The sequence below is a fragment of the Jaculus jaculus genome, chromosome 13 (assembly GCF_020740685.1).
Source record: "Jaculus jaculus isolate mJacJac1 chromosome 13, mJacJac1.mat.Y.cur, whole genome shotgun sequence".
Lineage (NCBI taxonomy): Eukaryota > Metazoa > Chordata > Mammalia > Rodentia > Dipodidae > Jaculus > Jaculus jaculus.
This window is the reverse complement of record NC_059114.1, coordinates 12,434,910-12,449,318: the sequence shown is the minus strand read 5'-3', so window position 1 is coordinate 12,449,318 and position 14,409 is coordinate 12,434,910. Positions and strand designations below refer to the sequence as shown.

Sequence of the window (14,409 nt, the reverse complement as noted above, 5' to 3'; positions counted from 1 at the left end):
AGGCATGACCCGTCTCACAGGGATTTTTGTGAATATTAGAGCAAGGCAGTGCCTTTAGCACGCAGTGGCTGGTATGCAATAAATGTTCAATACACATTCCCTGCAGTCAGCCTCGGCCCCATGGAGCCCCAGCACAGGACCCCTTGGGTCTGGCCCGTCTGGAGGGTTATGTTTTACAAAGTGGGGGGCTACCCCGCTTCGCAGTGACTTTCATTGCCCTCTCTGTGTGGCGGTGGCAGTGGACAGTGGTGGCACCGTCGTGCTGGTCAACCAGGACGGGATCCAGCGGCCACCCTTCCGCTTCCCTAAGGGTGGGCACCTGCTGCAGTTCCTCTCATGTCTGGAGAATGGGCTGCTTCCACATGGGCAGCTGGACCCGCCGCTCTGGTCCCAGAGGGGAAAGGTGAGGGGACTGGCTGGGACGGGACAGGGGAGGGGGACTCAGAGAGGCCTGGGCGGGAGAGGTCAGCCATGAGAGTGGCCATTCTTGCTCTGGGTCCCAATGTGACTTGATGGGCACACCCCCATGGGGCCCCTCAGTGGTGCTGGCCACAGAGACAGGTGGTCACCTCAGGAGGTTGGCACTGACATATATTCTCTCAGGGCAAGGTATTTCCCAAGCTGCGTAAGCGGAGCCCACAGGGTTCCTCGGAGTCCACGTCTTCAGACAAGGAAGATGATGAGGCCACTGACTACGTGTTCCGCATCATGTACCCTGGCATGCAGTCTGAGTTCGGTAAGCTGCCCTGTCCCTCAGCACCCCCTGCAACCCACCCACTAACTGGCCCTGAAAACCACTTCAAAGGTTCGCAACCAGGACACAAGAGGTCTGGCCGGCAGAGAGACTCAGAAGTAAGTACCCTGGTGGCCTTTGTTTACCTGAGAACAAATAGTCACTTTATCCAGCTAATAACGATGCCACTGGGCAGGAAGAGACAAAGAGTAGTGACAGTGTCATGGACTCTGCGATCCCGGCCGAACTTGGGCAGGTGGGTGTGCCCCTCCCGCCTCGGTTTGGTCATCTGTTAAATGGGGATGTTCACAGCACCCATTGCACGGGATGCTTGGGGACCAGAGAGCGCACGGATGCTGGCTGCTGCTTGGCCCTTGTAGCATCTCACTTCAAGTTACCATGAGGAATCTTCAGGAAGGGAAGGTGATTGGTGCACAGTGCACAGGATAAGGGCTTGTGTGGAGGAGGTCCTTGGGGAGCGGCGTGTGAACAGAGGGAACGCAGAGCCAAGGTGGTGGTGGTGATGATGAAGGGGATGGTGGCAATTTGTGGGAAATGGAGCTCAGTGAGTGACAACTCACCAGAGATGACCAAAGCCTTGGAACCTCCAGTGGCCTCTTATCTGACAGGCACCCTGGAGGGAGGAAGCTTAGCATTTATTCAGCACCACGTGGGTGTCGACGGAACAGACCAATGCACAGGCCCGGTGAGAAAGCAGAGGACAAAGCTACGGAGGAGCTCAGAACTAGCACCCCCAGGGCTGGGCTGTTCTTAGGATGAAAGTGAACTTCCATGAAAGAAAAAAAAAAAAGATAGCATCAGGGGTGGGTGTGGAGATGCACACCTGTAATCCTAACCCTCAGAAAGCTGAGGCAGAAGAATCGTGGACTTGAGGACGTCTTGGGCTACACAGTAAGACCCTATGTCAACACACATGTGCACACGTGCCCACGCACAAAACCCGTTCCGGTCAGTTCTTGGCAGGTCTTTGGGTGAAAAACATGTCGCAGTTCTGAGCCTTTGTTACAACTGCAAAACAGGAAAACAGGGCTGGGGAGATGGTTTGGTAGGTAACGAGCTTGCCATGCAGAACCCACGGAAAATACTAGGCATGGGGGCACATGCCTGTAATGCCAGCGCTGCAGGGGCAGACCCAGGGTAGGCAGCCAGCCTGCCAAATTGGTGAGTTCTGGGTAGTCAGAGGCTGCCTCGGAAAGTAATGTAGAGAAGTAACACAGGAAGATGCTCAAAGCCGATCTCTGGCCTGCGCGCGCGCGCGCACACACACACACACACACACTTACACAAATACATACACATACACATAAATACACATATAAACACACACATACACATACACACACACATACACATACACATAAACACACATATACAGACACATACACATACACACACATGAACTGCATATATGCATACACATGTACTACACATGTGCCTACAAAAAATAGGAAATTAATTGCATTCGTTTTTAGGTATTTATTTTGATTGTTCGAGTTAGGGTCTCACTCTGGTCCAGGCTGACCTGGAAATAACTGTGTAGTCTCAGGTGGCCTTGAACTCACAGCAATCCTCCTACCTCTGCCTTCTGAGTGCTGGGATTAAAGGCATGTGCTTTTTGTTTGTTTGTTTGTTTTTGTTTTTGTTTTCCAAGGTAGGGTTTCACTCTAGCTCAGGTTGACCTGGAATTCACTATGTAGTCTCAGGGTGGCCTCGGACTCATGGTGATCCTCCTACCTCTGCCTCCCGACTGCTGGGGTTAAAGGCGTGCGCCACCACTGCATTATTTTTTATTTAAAAAAATTATGAGAGAAAGAGAGAGAGAATTGGTGTGCCAGGGCCTCAGCCACTGAAATCAAACTCCAAACTCATGTATCACCTTGTGCACATGTGCAACCTTGCACATTTGCCTTACCTTGTGCATCTGGCTTACGTGGTATCTGGAGAGTCGAACATGCATCCTTAAGCTTTGCAGGGAAGCGCTTTAACCACTAAGCCATCTCTCCAGCCCAATAATTGCTGTCTTTACATAGTCACTGGAGGTGAAATGCAAACTTGGTCCAGTACTTGGGGCAGAGCAGACACTGTCTAAATACCCATCCTTCTTCTACTTCCAATCAACTCCGCCTCCTGGGGGATCCAGGCGGGAGAGAATTTGAGCCCCAGGGAATTGGTTTCCCTGTCTCACCCACCTCAGACCTCCCACCTCACTGGACCTTTTTGTTTTCTGTCTCAAGTTGCCCCTGACCAATTGGGCAGCCCTTGCCCCATCTCCGTGGGCCCTACCTGGGTGATGCTTCCTGCTGGCCAGTCCATGCTGGTGGTGGCCAAGGAGATCCAGTGGGCTCAAGCCAAAGGGGACCCTGATCCCCCCACAACAGGACTGAAGGAGCAGACCCCCAGTAATGTTTGGCTCTCCCCTCCCCCAGGGGTTGTGTTCCAGCCACCTCCGCCATGTTGTCATTTGAGTCTTGGTCCCGAGAAAGATGGAAAGGGGAGAAAAAGGAGTAGGGCTCATGCCATCAGCTCTGCCCCTCAGAAAGCAGGCGTTGGGGGTTCTGTGGAAAAAGGACCCACTGGTGATATCTGTGCAGCATGAGCACAGGGATGGAGGCTGGGTACCACCCCTGGGCTGTACTCATCGGTGCTTCCCTGAGACTGGCTGAGAACTGGGGATTTGCTGAAACACCTCATGGTGCGGCTCACTGGTCTTTCTCGGCTGCCCAGCTCAGTAGTTAGTGTGAGGGGAGGAAGAGCATAACCAGCCCTTTGGAGGATGGGCATAATACGCACATTTTGTAGCCAGCTTCCTTCTGTATCCGATGGGTAAGTGGGACCCTCTCAGCTGCTGAACTCAGATAACAAGGGCACTTGTTATCTGACAGAAGAACCAGGGGCTTTGGCAGATTAGAAAATACCAGTTGTCCTTGAGGGGTCATGGCTGACGGGAAAAATGACCTCCAGTCTCTTTTCCTAGAGCTGAGATTCTCAAGCCACAGCCTGTGTGCTGAATCCAGCCTCATTTTCTATAGCTACAAATGGAAAATGGTTTTATGTTCTTTTTATTTTATTTTATTTTATTTTATTTTATTTTATTTTATTTTATTTTATTTTATTTATTTAAGGAGACATATAGAGAAAAAGGGAGAATGGGTATACCAGGGCCTCTGGCTATTGCAAACGAACTCCAGAGGCATGTGCCACCTTATGCATCTGGCATAAGACAGACTGGAATTAAACTTTGGGATTTGGCTTTGCAGACAAGCACCTTAACCGCTAAGCCATCTGTCCAGCCTGGTTTTATGTTCTTTTTTTTTTTTTTTAAAAATGTATTTTATTTATTTATTTGAGATAGAGAAAGAAGGAGAAGAGAGAGAGAGAATGGGCTTGCCAGGGTCTCCAGCCACTGCACATGAACTCCAGATGCTTGCGCCCCCTTTTGCATCTGGCTTATGTGGAAAATCAAACTGGGATCATTTGGCTTTGCAGGCAAATGCCTTAAATGCTAACCCATCTCTTCAGACCCTGGTTTTATTTTCTTAAGTGGCTGAAAACAACAAAACAACAACAAATATACAGGCCTAACTGTATTCCTTGAGGTAGAGGAGGTGAGGTCGGAGGATCAAGGATTTGAAGCCAGCCTGGGCTACATAGAGATCCCCTGTCACAAAGCAAACAACAAAAAGGGAAGAAAAGCCAGGTGTGGTGGTGCATGCCTTTAATCCCAGCACTCGGGGAGGCAGAGCTGGGAGGATCTCCATGAGTTCGAGGCCACCCTGAGACTCCATAAGTGAATTCCAGGTTAGCCTGAGCTAGAGTGAGACCCTACCTCAAAAAAAAAAAAAACCAAAAAAGGGAAGAAAAAAATCAGAATATTTTGTATCTTGTGATATGTGAAAATGACATGAAGTCCAAGTGCAGTATCCATGGGCAACGTTCTATGGGACACACCCATGGTCATTTGCATTTTGTGACAGCCACTTGTTCGTAGTGACACAGAAGAGTGGGACTGACAGAGACCACATGGTGCACAAACCTAAATACTACCTGGCTTTTAAATACACACACACACACACACACACATATATGTATATGTATATATGTTTATTTTCAAGCAGAGAGAGAAGGAGAGACAGAGAGAATGGGCATGCCAGGGCCTCCATCCTCTTAGATGCATGCCCCCTCTTTTTTTAAAAATTTATTTATTTATTTGAGAGCGACAGACACAGAAAGACAGATAGAGGGAGAGAGAGAGAATGGGCGCGCCAGGGCTTCCAGCCTCTGCAAACAAACTCCAGACGCGCACGCCCCCTTGTGCAGCTGGCTAACGTGGGACCTGGGGAACCGAGCCTTGAACCGGGGTCCTTAGGCTTCACAGGCAAGCGCTTAACCGCTAAGCCATCTCTCCAGCCCAGCATGCACCCTCTTTTTAAAAAACCTTTTATTTACTTATTTAAGAAAAAGGAAGACAGAAAGAGAGAGATAACTGACATGCCAAGGCCTCTAGCCATTGCAAACGAACTCCAGACACATGCACCACCTTGTGCATCTGACTTGTGTGGGTCCTGAGGAATTGAACCTAGGTCCTTAGGCTTCACAGGCAGGCACCTTAACTGCGAAGCCATCTCTCCAGCCCATTTCTTTCAAAAAATATTTATTTATTTACTTATTTGAAAGAGAATCATGCACTCCATTTGTGCACCTGGCTTTATGTGGGTACTGAGGAATCAAAGTCATGTTGTTAGGTTTGCAGGCGAGCGCCCTGACCACGGAGAGTTCTCTCCAGCTCGCTATCTGGCCTTTTACTGAAAACATCTCCCAGCTGTGCCAGAGAAAATGCACTCGCCTCATCTAGCACTTCCACAAACAAGGAATTGTGCTGCACCCAACACCACTGTGTTACAGTTTGCAAACATCATGAAGCTGGAAAGAGAAAGAAAATAATCGGAGAAGTTGGTTGCTATATCCAGGGAGCTAAGGACCCCTGGTGCGCAAGGGTTAGGAGGTCAGGGTCATGTAAATGTGGTGCTGTGTCAAATTGTCTCAAAGGACACCAACATGAGGGCTCTGTCTCCAGGAGATTTTAATTCCGTAGGTAGGGGTACTAGATGGGCATCCACCCAGCTTTTCTGCTCTTGCCCGTGTCTATTATGTGGTGTGCATGCGCATTCATACGTGTGGGCACACATGCACATGGGCAGAGGTCAGCATTGGGTGTGTTCTCTATTTTTCGTTGCTCTTGTTGTGTTTTGCTTTAAGGCAAGCTCTCACCCTAGTCCAGGCTGACTTGGAATTCATTCCATGGCCCAGGGTGGCCTAGAAGTCATGGTACTCTTCCTACCTCAGCTTCCTGAGTGCTGGGATTATAGACATGAACCACCAGTCCCATCTTATTCTTTGAGACAAGGTCTCTCCCTGAACCCAAAGTTCACTGATTCAGCCAGAGTAGCTAGCCAGCAAGAGCCAGGGATTTATGTGTCTACATCCCCAGTACAGAAGTTTAGGATTTTAGGCACCTCACTATGCCCAGCTTTTCCTGTGGCTGCTGGGATCCAAATTCAAGTCCTTATGATGGTGTGGCAAGCACTTTACCACTGAGCCATTTCCCCAGCTCAGATAGATATATATATTTTCCCCAGCCCATATACATATATATATCTTACTTATTTGAAAGAGAGAAAGAGGCAGATCGAGAATGGGCATGCCAGGTCCTTTAGCTGCTGCAAACAAACTCCAGCTGAATGTGCCACCTTGGGCTTCTGGCTTCATGTGGGTCCTGGAGAATCGAACCTAATCAGCACATGGCTTTTTATGGAGCTCCTCCATGTGAGCCTGAGGATGGGTGGAACTTTGTGGCTCAGGACCATGGACAGCGCCAGCAGGTTTCCTCCAGATCCTCCACACAACATCCCTCGCCATGGGACCCCTGCTTTGTCTGTTAGAATGGACCCCTTCTCACCACCAGGAGCTCTGTGTCTGCTGACTCGACCCCTTAGCCTTCTCCAGAAGCATCCAGAAGGGTCCCCTTCCCTCCTGTAACCATCCCTTGACAACTAAATGACAACATGGCAAGGCAAGGCAAGGCCTCCTGCTCTGGTTGGGCCTTTTTTTCCTGGCTCTGTTCTCTCTTGTCTTTTCCTCTCTCATTTGGCTATTATCAACTGAGACCTTTCTCGGAGCCTCCGAATCATGGTGGTGGCTTGCAGTCAATCAGGCGGGCTAAGGACCCACGTCATGCTATAATTGGGATGCATTGCTGACTGTTCCAATTCAAGGTCTTTCCCTCTTCCTGGGGCAGTGTCAGGGAGCTGCTTGCTTTGGGGTGAGGTTTTGGTAACCCACATAGATTTAACTGGGGCTCTTCTTGGATCCCTTTTCCTGCACCCCACAGTCCCTCAGGATCTGATGGATGTCTCGGTGAACAACCTGCCATCGCTATGGCAACCGGGGCCTCGGAAGTCCTCTTGCTCATCCTGCTCACAAAGTGGCTCAGCTGATGGCAGCTCAGCCAATGGCTGCAACCATGAGAGGTAGGCAGACGGAAACGCTGGGGGTGGGGCTGCCAGGCACGGCTCGGATCACGTGTTTGATCATCAGACTCAGCTCCGGGGGGCGGGGCTTCTGAGCCAGACGAGAGCTGTGTTCCCCAGTCCCACCCAACCAACGTCTATGACCCTAAGATACAGGCAGGGCTTGGGCTGCAGATGGCAGAGCTGGAGTTGTGTTTCTTCTGTAGCGTCTCTGATCCCAACAAGTTGACAATAACAATTACTCATCACTAAGTCCTGTCTGTCATAGAGAACAAATCAAACCACAGCTTACAGTGGCCAGCACATGGTACCTGGCATGTGGTGAAATCCAACAGATAACCCTGGTTTTGTTGTGCACAGATGAACGTCAAGTTCCTCTCTCTCCTTGCCCTCAGAGCTTTCATACCCTTAGAACTACTCAGCCAATTCGTGAGATTGGTCTTGCTTCCCACTGGCCTGGGACAGAACGTGGACTTTCTGTCCTGGCTGGACTTCTGTCCCAGTGGGTAATCTAGACTTCCATCACAGGAGTTTAAATCAGACTCTTTTTTGTTTGTTTGTTTTTTGTTTGTTTGTTTGGCTTTTTGAGGTAGGGTCTCACTCAAGCCCAGGCTGACCTGGAATTTACTATGGAGTCTCAGGATGGCCTCGAACTCATGGTGATCCTCCTACCTCCGCCTCCCGAGTGCTGGGATTAAAGGCGTGCGCCACCACGCCTGGCTTGCACATCTATTCTTAAGACATCTCTTCCCTGGGCACCAAGATCAACCCAGGGAGATGGGCAGGGGAGCCTGATTGAAGTCCTCCAGTACGCACACAGAAGCAATGGTGACATGCCCACTTTGTGCCCATGGGTTGGTGGGGCTCAGATGTGCTCAGGCCACATGAGAACGGTGGCATATGTTGAACAGTGAGCTCGGCAGTCTGCAAGGGGACAAGCTCCCTGTGGCTATGGGTATGCAAGCAGATGCTCTAAGAATGGGCACTGAGTAAAGCACAGCGGCCAGTGGTCACCGGAGAGTCACGTGCAGTTTCTCCAGTATGTGGACTCCTGGGCCTGCATCCGTAGTCTTACTCAATCAGCACTTCCCAGAAGTAGTCCTGGAACCGGCACGTTTGTCACCTCCCCTAGGTGACTGATGCTCTTTATAATGTGAAACTGTGTGGCTGTCACCCTGAGACTCCATAGTGAATTCCAGGTCAGCCTGGGCTAGAGTGAGACCCTACCTTGAAAAAACAAAAGAAAAAAAGGAAGGAAGGAAGGAAGGAAGGAAGGAAGGAAGGAAGGAAGGAAGGAAGGAAGGAAGGGAAGAAAGAAGGAAGAAAAAAGGAATAGATGTGCAAGCTGGGCACAGTGGCACACGCCTTGAATCCCAGCACTCAGGAGGCAGAGGAAGGAGGATCGCCATGAGTTCGAGGCCACCCTGAGACTACATAGCGAATTCCAGGTCAGACTGAGCTGGAATGAGACCCTACCTCGAAACACCAGAAGAAGAACAGACAAAAGTAGATGTGCAGCTGTCTGTCCTGAGCACTTTCCTCGGCCTCATCAGCCCAGCCAGAGAGGCCTTACTCTCCTCTTTCCTCTTCGCCAACCCAGCAACCCCCCCCCCCAGAGCCCCACGCAGGGAGGAGCTTTGAGCCAGCGCCCCCTGCTGGGCAGCCTGGGCTGTCATAGAACCCCCACCACCACCACAAGCAGCTCATCCAGGAAAGCGTTCATTTTTCATCTTACAGTCAGGAGGGCAAGTTTTGTCATGCCAGGGAAAGCATGGCATAGCAGAGACTGGACCTCACCTCTTGTCACCTCAGGAGGTAGTCCGAGAATGAGGGAACTCTGAACCATCCAGCCGGCTGGACTGATAAACCTCAAGGTCCTCCCCTTCCAGCAAGCTTCCACCTCCCAGTTTGTTACCAGGTGGTGACCAAGCATTTGAACACACGAGGTTGGGGACGGGCTATATCACATTCAAACCACCACAAGCACTCAGGGCAAATTCAGTGGGTCACTTGACAGACATTCTCTGCAAATGACAAAGAGCCCCTTGACACTGGCTCAATAAAAATGAATGAGCTGGGCATGGGGGGAGTGTGCATGCTTGTGGTCCCCGCTCTCAGGAGACTGAGGCAAGAGGACTGTGGCTTCCAGGCCATCCTGGGCTGTATAGTTGTGACCCTGTCTCAAGACAGTAATAAAAGAACAAGAGAAAAGGAAGAAAATGTGTTGGCCTGGCTGAGAAGTTCACTGTCATGGTGGCTTCAGATTCTCAGAGCAGGAGAGGCTCCCTGGGTCTTCCGATGTGGACTCTGCCACTTCTGGGGTGCTTCTGCCCGCAGGCAATGCAGAGATGGCTTCCAGCACCCTGGCCCATAAATCCCACTGGTTTAGAAACCCAAGCAGACAAAAAAAAGGGGTGTCTACTTCCGGTTTAGTTCCATCAAAAATCCTAAGTCTGATTCTCATTAGCCCAGGCTGGGTCACATGGCCATTCCTGAGCCAATCAGAAGCACTCTAGCCCGAGTTATATACTGGAGGACATCTCTAGCATCTAAACCACCATGACAGAGTTATAGAGGGAAATGGAGGTGTTCATTGCAGAAGAGAGGGTGATAATTCTATATGGGTGGGAACCCTGGAGACTTCGCTCTGTCCCTTAAAAAAAGGTGATTTGAATCTGCCCCAGGGGTCCCTTACCCCACCCCCAACCCAGGCTGTGTGAGGCTTTTCTGACCTCTTCCTCCTTTTCACCCTGCAGGGCTCCTCTGAAACTCCTCTGTGACAACATGAAGTACCAGATCCTTTCCAGAGCCTTCTATGGATGTGCGTATAGGTCCTCCCTTCTGCCGTCCTCTTTGAGAAGCATCTGTTAGTGCCTACTGTATGTCAGAACTGTCAGGAAAGAGTCTGAGTTTTTCTCTATTCCGTATTAATTTCCTTCATGACAAGTGAGTTTATGTTGACCTGTCCAAACCTCGGTTTCCCCATCTACCAATTGGGGATCAACTCTATCCTCAGGTCCCAAGAGAGAGCAGTCGATACTGGGGCCTGTTGGGGACAGGAAGGAGTTTGGGTTAATTACAGTTTTGTCCCCAGGCTCTACCTGGAAGGTTGTTTTCTGGACAAAATGAATGTAACCTTCCTAGCACAAAGCATTGCATGCTGTAGGTGCTCAATAAATGCCACTTACTTTCTCCTGTGGGCAGGAGAAGGTGATCTGATCTCTCCACCAAAAACTTAAAAACTCCATTCATAGGCCAGGCATGGTGTCGCATGCCTTTAATGCCAGCACTTGGGAGGCAGAGGTAGGAGAATCACCATGAGTTCAAGGCCACCCTGAGACTACATGGTGAATTCCAGGTCAGCCTGGCTAGAAGGAGACTCTACCTTGAAAAGAAAATGGATTCATAATGCATGCATTCTGATTATTCTCGATGGACACACAAGAAATAAGGCACTGAGAGGGAAAGGGACTTGCCCAAGGTCACAGAGCTAACAAGCAAGAGAACTTGGACTTGACCCCTGGCCTTCATTACTCTGCAGCCTGTTTCCCACACATGCACCATATTGGTTTTAGCACATTTATTTTTTATTGTTGTTATTTTTATTTATTTTGAGAGTGATAGAGAGAGAGAGTTGCATCAGGGCCTCCAGCCACTGCAAATGAACTGCAGATGCACATGCCACCTTGTGCATCTGGCTTACATCAGTCCTGGGGAATCGATCCTCGAACTGGGATCCTTAGGCTTCACAGGCAAGCGTTTAACCGCTAGGCCATCTCTCCATCCCGATTTTAGCACATTGCTATTAGCCTAGCATCACACCTTAGATGGGAAGGCCAGGAGTTTTGGGTCCAAATCTCAGCTCCACATTTCCTAAATGTGACTTGGGAATGCCTGTGCCTCAGTTTCTTCTAGTCCATGAAGATTATATAACACCTGTTTTGTAGGACTGTGGTGAGAAATGAATAAGTTGAGTTATGCAAATTGAGTTATGCAAATTCTGTTTTATGCAAATTCTGATTGATGCCCTTGGTGTGGAGCACACGCCGTGTCTCTGTAGGCCGTACCCTCACCATTGCCGTGCTCTCCATCGCCGTGTTGGGTGCAGTGAATCCCTAGGCTCCACCTCCTCTCTGCTTTTGGGAGAGAAGGCTCCAGGCAGCCAGGTGGGAGGGGCGTGGTCAGAGAAGGACCCAGGCCATCCTTGGCCGTGTGCTCAGTGTGTGCCGCACCTCTGCCGAAAACACATCCCGGTGCTTGAGGTCGGGTGGAGGGGTGAGGAGCCTGTGGCAGCCATTCTTTGAGAGGACACAGCTGTCTTGGAGGGACGCTAGGAGCAGTCTGTCCTGGGCAGCGACTTGTCATGAGGTTCTTTCTCCAGCTGGGACACCTGCTTCTAAGCTCCTCTCTGTGTGGATGGGAGGCGTGAGCAGGAAATGAGCCCGGGAGTCCCTGCCCCCTTCCTTCTTGTCCCTCCTCTGCCCACAGCGTGTCTTTCTGTTGCTTACAATAGATGAGGGTGGTGTCACTCCCACCACACCCAAGAAAGGTGTCCCTAGGGTGAGTAGTCAAGAGGGTGGTGTCACTCCCACCACACCCAAGAAAGGTGTCCCTAGGGTGAGTAGTCAAGCCAGATAGCACCCTGGAAGCCTGGCTCTCCTCATCTGGAACACGGATGGTGACATTGGCTGGGTTTGGGGACTAGCAAAACAGGTGTGGAGATGAGGCAGGGGCTGATTCTTGTTTGTCCTCCCTGGCCAGGGCTTGCCTACTGCCGACACCTGTCCACCGTGAGGACGCACCTGTCAGCCCTTGTCAACCACATGATCGTCTCTCCAGACCTGCCCTGCAGCGCTGGGCAGGGGCTGACGGCCATCATCTGGGAGCAGTACCTCCAGGACACCACAGTAAGCTGGGCATGGCTGGGCATGGAGAGGCCGAGATGGAGGTGGGCCTTCTTGCCATCGAAGACTCGTGGGGGTGCAGGCTGGCATCCTGGGTTCTACAAATGTACTTTAAAGGTTCTGTCTTCTAGAGAGTTCCAAGACCCACAGTTCACTTCCACATTAGGGTGAAAAATTGACAGGGTGGAACATATGAATCCAAAACTCTCGAAACTCAAAATGCTCCAGAGCCCCTAACTTTGTTAACCACTCCCATGAAACCTCAGTGGAAAGCTGCGCTCCTGACCTCAAGTGACATGTCACAGACGTGCTGCAGCTGTGCTCAGACGGCATCTAAAAGTCGCCTTCGTGCCCTGTGTGTATGTGTACATGAAACACACGCACTTCACATTTACACGTGGTCCATCCCTAAGATACCTCGCTACATGTAATATTCCCAAACCCGAGAAAACATCAGACCCTTTTGGTCCCAGCATTAGGGAATTCAAAACGTTTAGAGAGGTTGCCTAGTGGTTTAGGTGCTTGCCTGAGAAGCCAAAGGACCCAGGTTCGATTCTCCAGTATCCACGTAAAGACAGGTGCACAAAGTGGCGCATGTGTCTGCAGTTCATTTGCAGTGGCTAGGAGGCCCTGGTGCACCCATTCTCTCCCTCTCTCAAATAAACAATTTAATAATAATTTTAAAGGAAAAAAAAAAGGTTTAAAGATCTCTGGGCTCAGCTCCAGGTTTATAGCTAGCATCTCTGGGAGTGGAGTCCAGGAGTCCATGATTGTTTTGAAAGTTCTCCAAAAGCATTTGAGACACCAATCTAAGATCAAATTAAGTGAACCAAACTAGCCAAAAATGAATGCTTTTAAATGAACGCCTGTCCCAACCTGTTTGGCCAAGTTTTTTTTTAAGGGTTTATTTTAATTTATTTACTTATTTGAGAAAGTGAAAATGGGTACACCAGGGCCTCTAACCACTGCAAGCAAACTCCAGATGCATGTGCCACCATGTGCATCTGGCTTACATGGGACCTGGAGAATCAAGCCTGGATCCTAAGGCTTCGCAGGCAAGCACCTTAGCCTCTAAGCCATCTCTCCAGCCGTTGGCCATGTTTTTGCCCTACTTTAGGGTTGGCTCAGTTCCTGCTCTTTTAGTCACGTGACACCGTTAGGGTTACTTCTCTCTGACCGGTCTTAGGTGGCATTATTGGTGGGTGGGTATCTCTCTTCACCTGAGAATTCAGGCGACATCCATCTTGAGATGTCACCACCCACCAGTCTAATGACTGAGCACCGGCCTTCAGTCGGCTAAAGCATAAATGGAGATCCCAAGGAACCCACCTGCTTACCTCACTTTCTCTCACATCCCATTTGTCAGAAGTTGTCACATGACCATAGTTGCAAAGGAGCTTGGGAAATGGAGGTCTAGTGATGAAGCTAGGAGGAAAAGAGAGAGAGAGAGAGTGTGTGTGTGTGCATGTCCTGTAGTGTGGTACATGCATGTGCGTGTGTCGTATGTTTGATGTAGTGTGGTATATACTGTGTGTTTAGATGTACTCAACTTGTGCATACACCTATGGAAGCCAGAGGAAAATGTTGGGTGTCCTCTACCCTTCTGGGGTTTTTGACATTTTTATTTATTTAGTTATTTGAGCGAGAGTCACACCAGGGCCTCTTGCGGCTGTAAACAAGCTCCAGATGCATGTGCCACTTTGTGCATCTGGCTTTGTGTGGGTACTGGAGAATCAAATTTGGGCCAATGCTTTTAACCACTGAGCCATCTTCCCAGCCCATCTCCTGGGATTTTTCCTTAAGATGGAGTCTCTCTCTAAACCTGGAGCTGCCATTTTCAGTCCACTCCCCTCGGGACTGGGGTTCCAGGTGTGGGGCCGTACCCAGCTGTTTACAAGAGCGCTGGGGGAATTGCTCGGGGAGAAGCAGGCCCTCTCCAGCCCTCATGCTTGCGTGGCAAAGTGCTGTTACCCACTGAGCCATGTCCCCCGCCTGCGAAGAGGATTTTTATGACAAGTTTGTAGCCTTGGCCACAAATAGTTTTGTAATTTTTAAAATATTTTATTTATTTATTTATTTGAAAGAGAGAGAGCGAGAATAGGCACACCAGGGCCCCCAGCCACTGCAGATGAACTCAGAAGCATGTGCATCTGGCTTAACGTGGATCCTGGGGAATCAAACCTGGGGTCCTCAAACTTTGCACGCAAGTGCCTTAACTGCTAAG

The 14,409-nt window shown here is 50.0% G+C and overlaps 1 protein-coding gene across 1 annotated transcript in view; it reads left to right on the top strand.

Moving 5' to 3' along the window:
* Positions 1 to 14,409, top strand: part of Sgsm1 (small G protein signaling modulator 1) — an 89,882-nt gene that overhangs the window by 45,929 nt on the left and 29,544 nt on the right. The window contains exons 11-15 of the mRNA XM_045133090.1: positions 240 to 403; positions 604 to 736; positions 7,143 to 7,281; positions 10,038 to 10,102; positions 12,043 to 12,188. Of these exons, the coding sequence (XP_044989025.1) occupies positions 240 to 403; positions 604 to 736; positions 7,143 to 7,281; positions 10,038 to 10,102; positions 12,043 to 12,188 (647 nt within the window). The remainder of the gene's footprint in view (positions 1 to 239; positions 404 to 603; positions 737 to 7,142; positions 7,282 to 10,037; positions 10,103 to 12,042; positions 12,189 to 14,409) is intronic.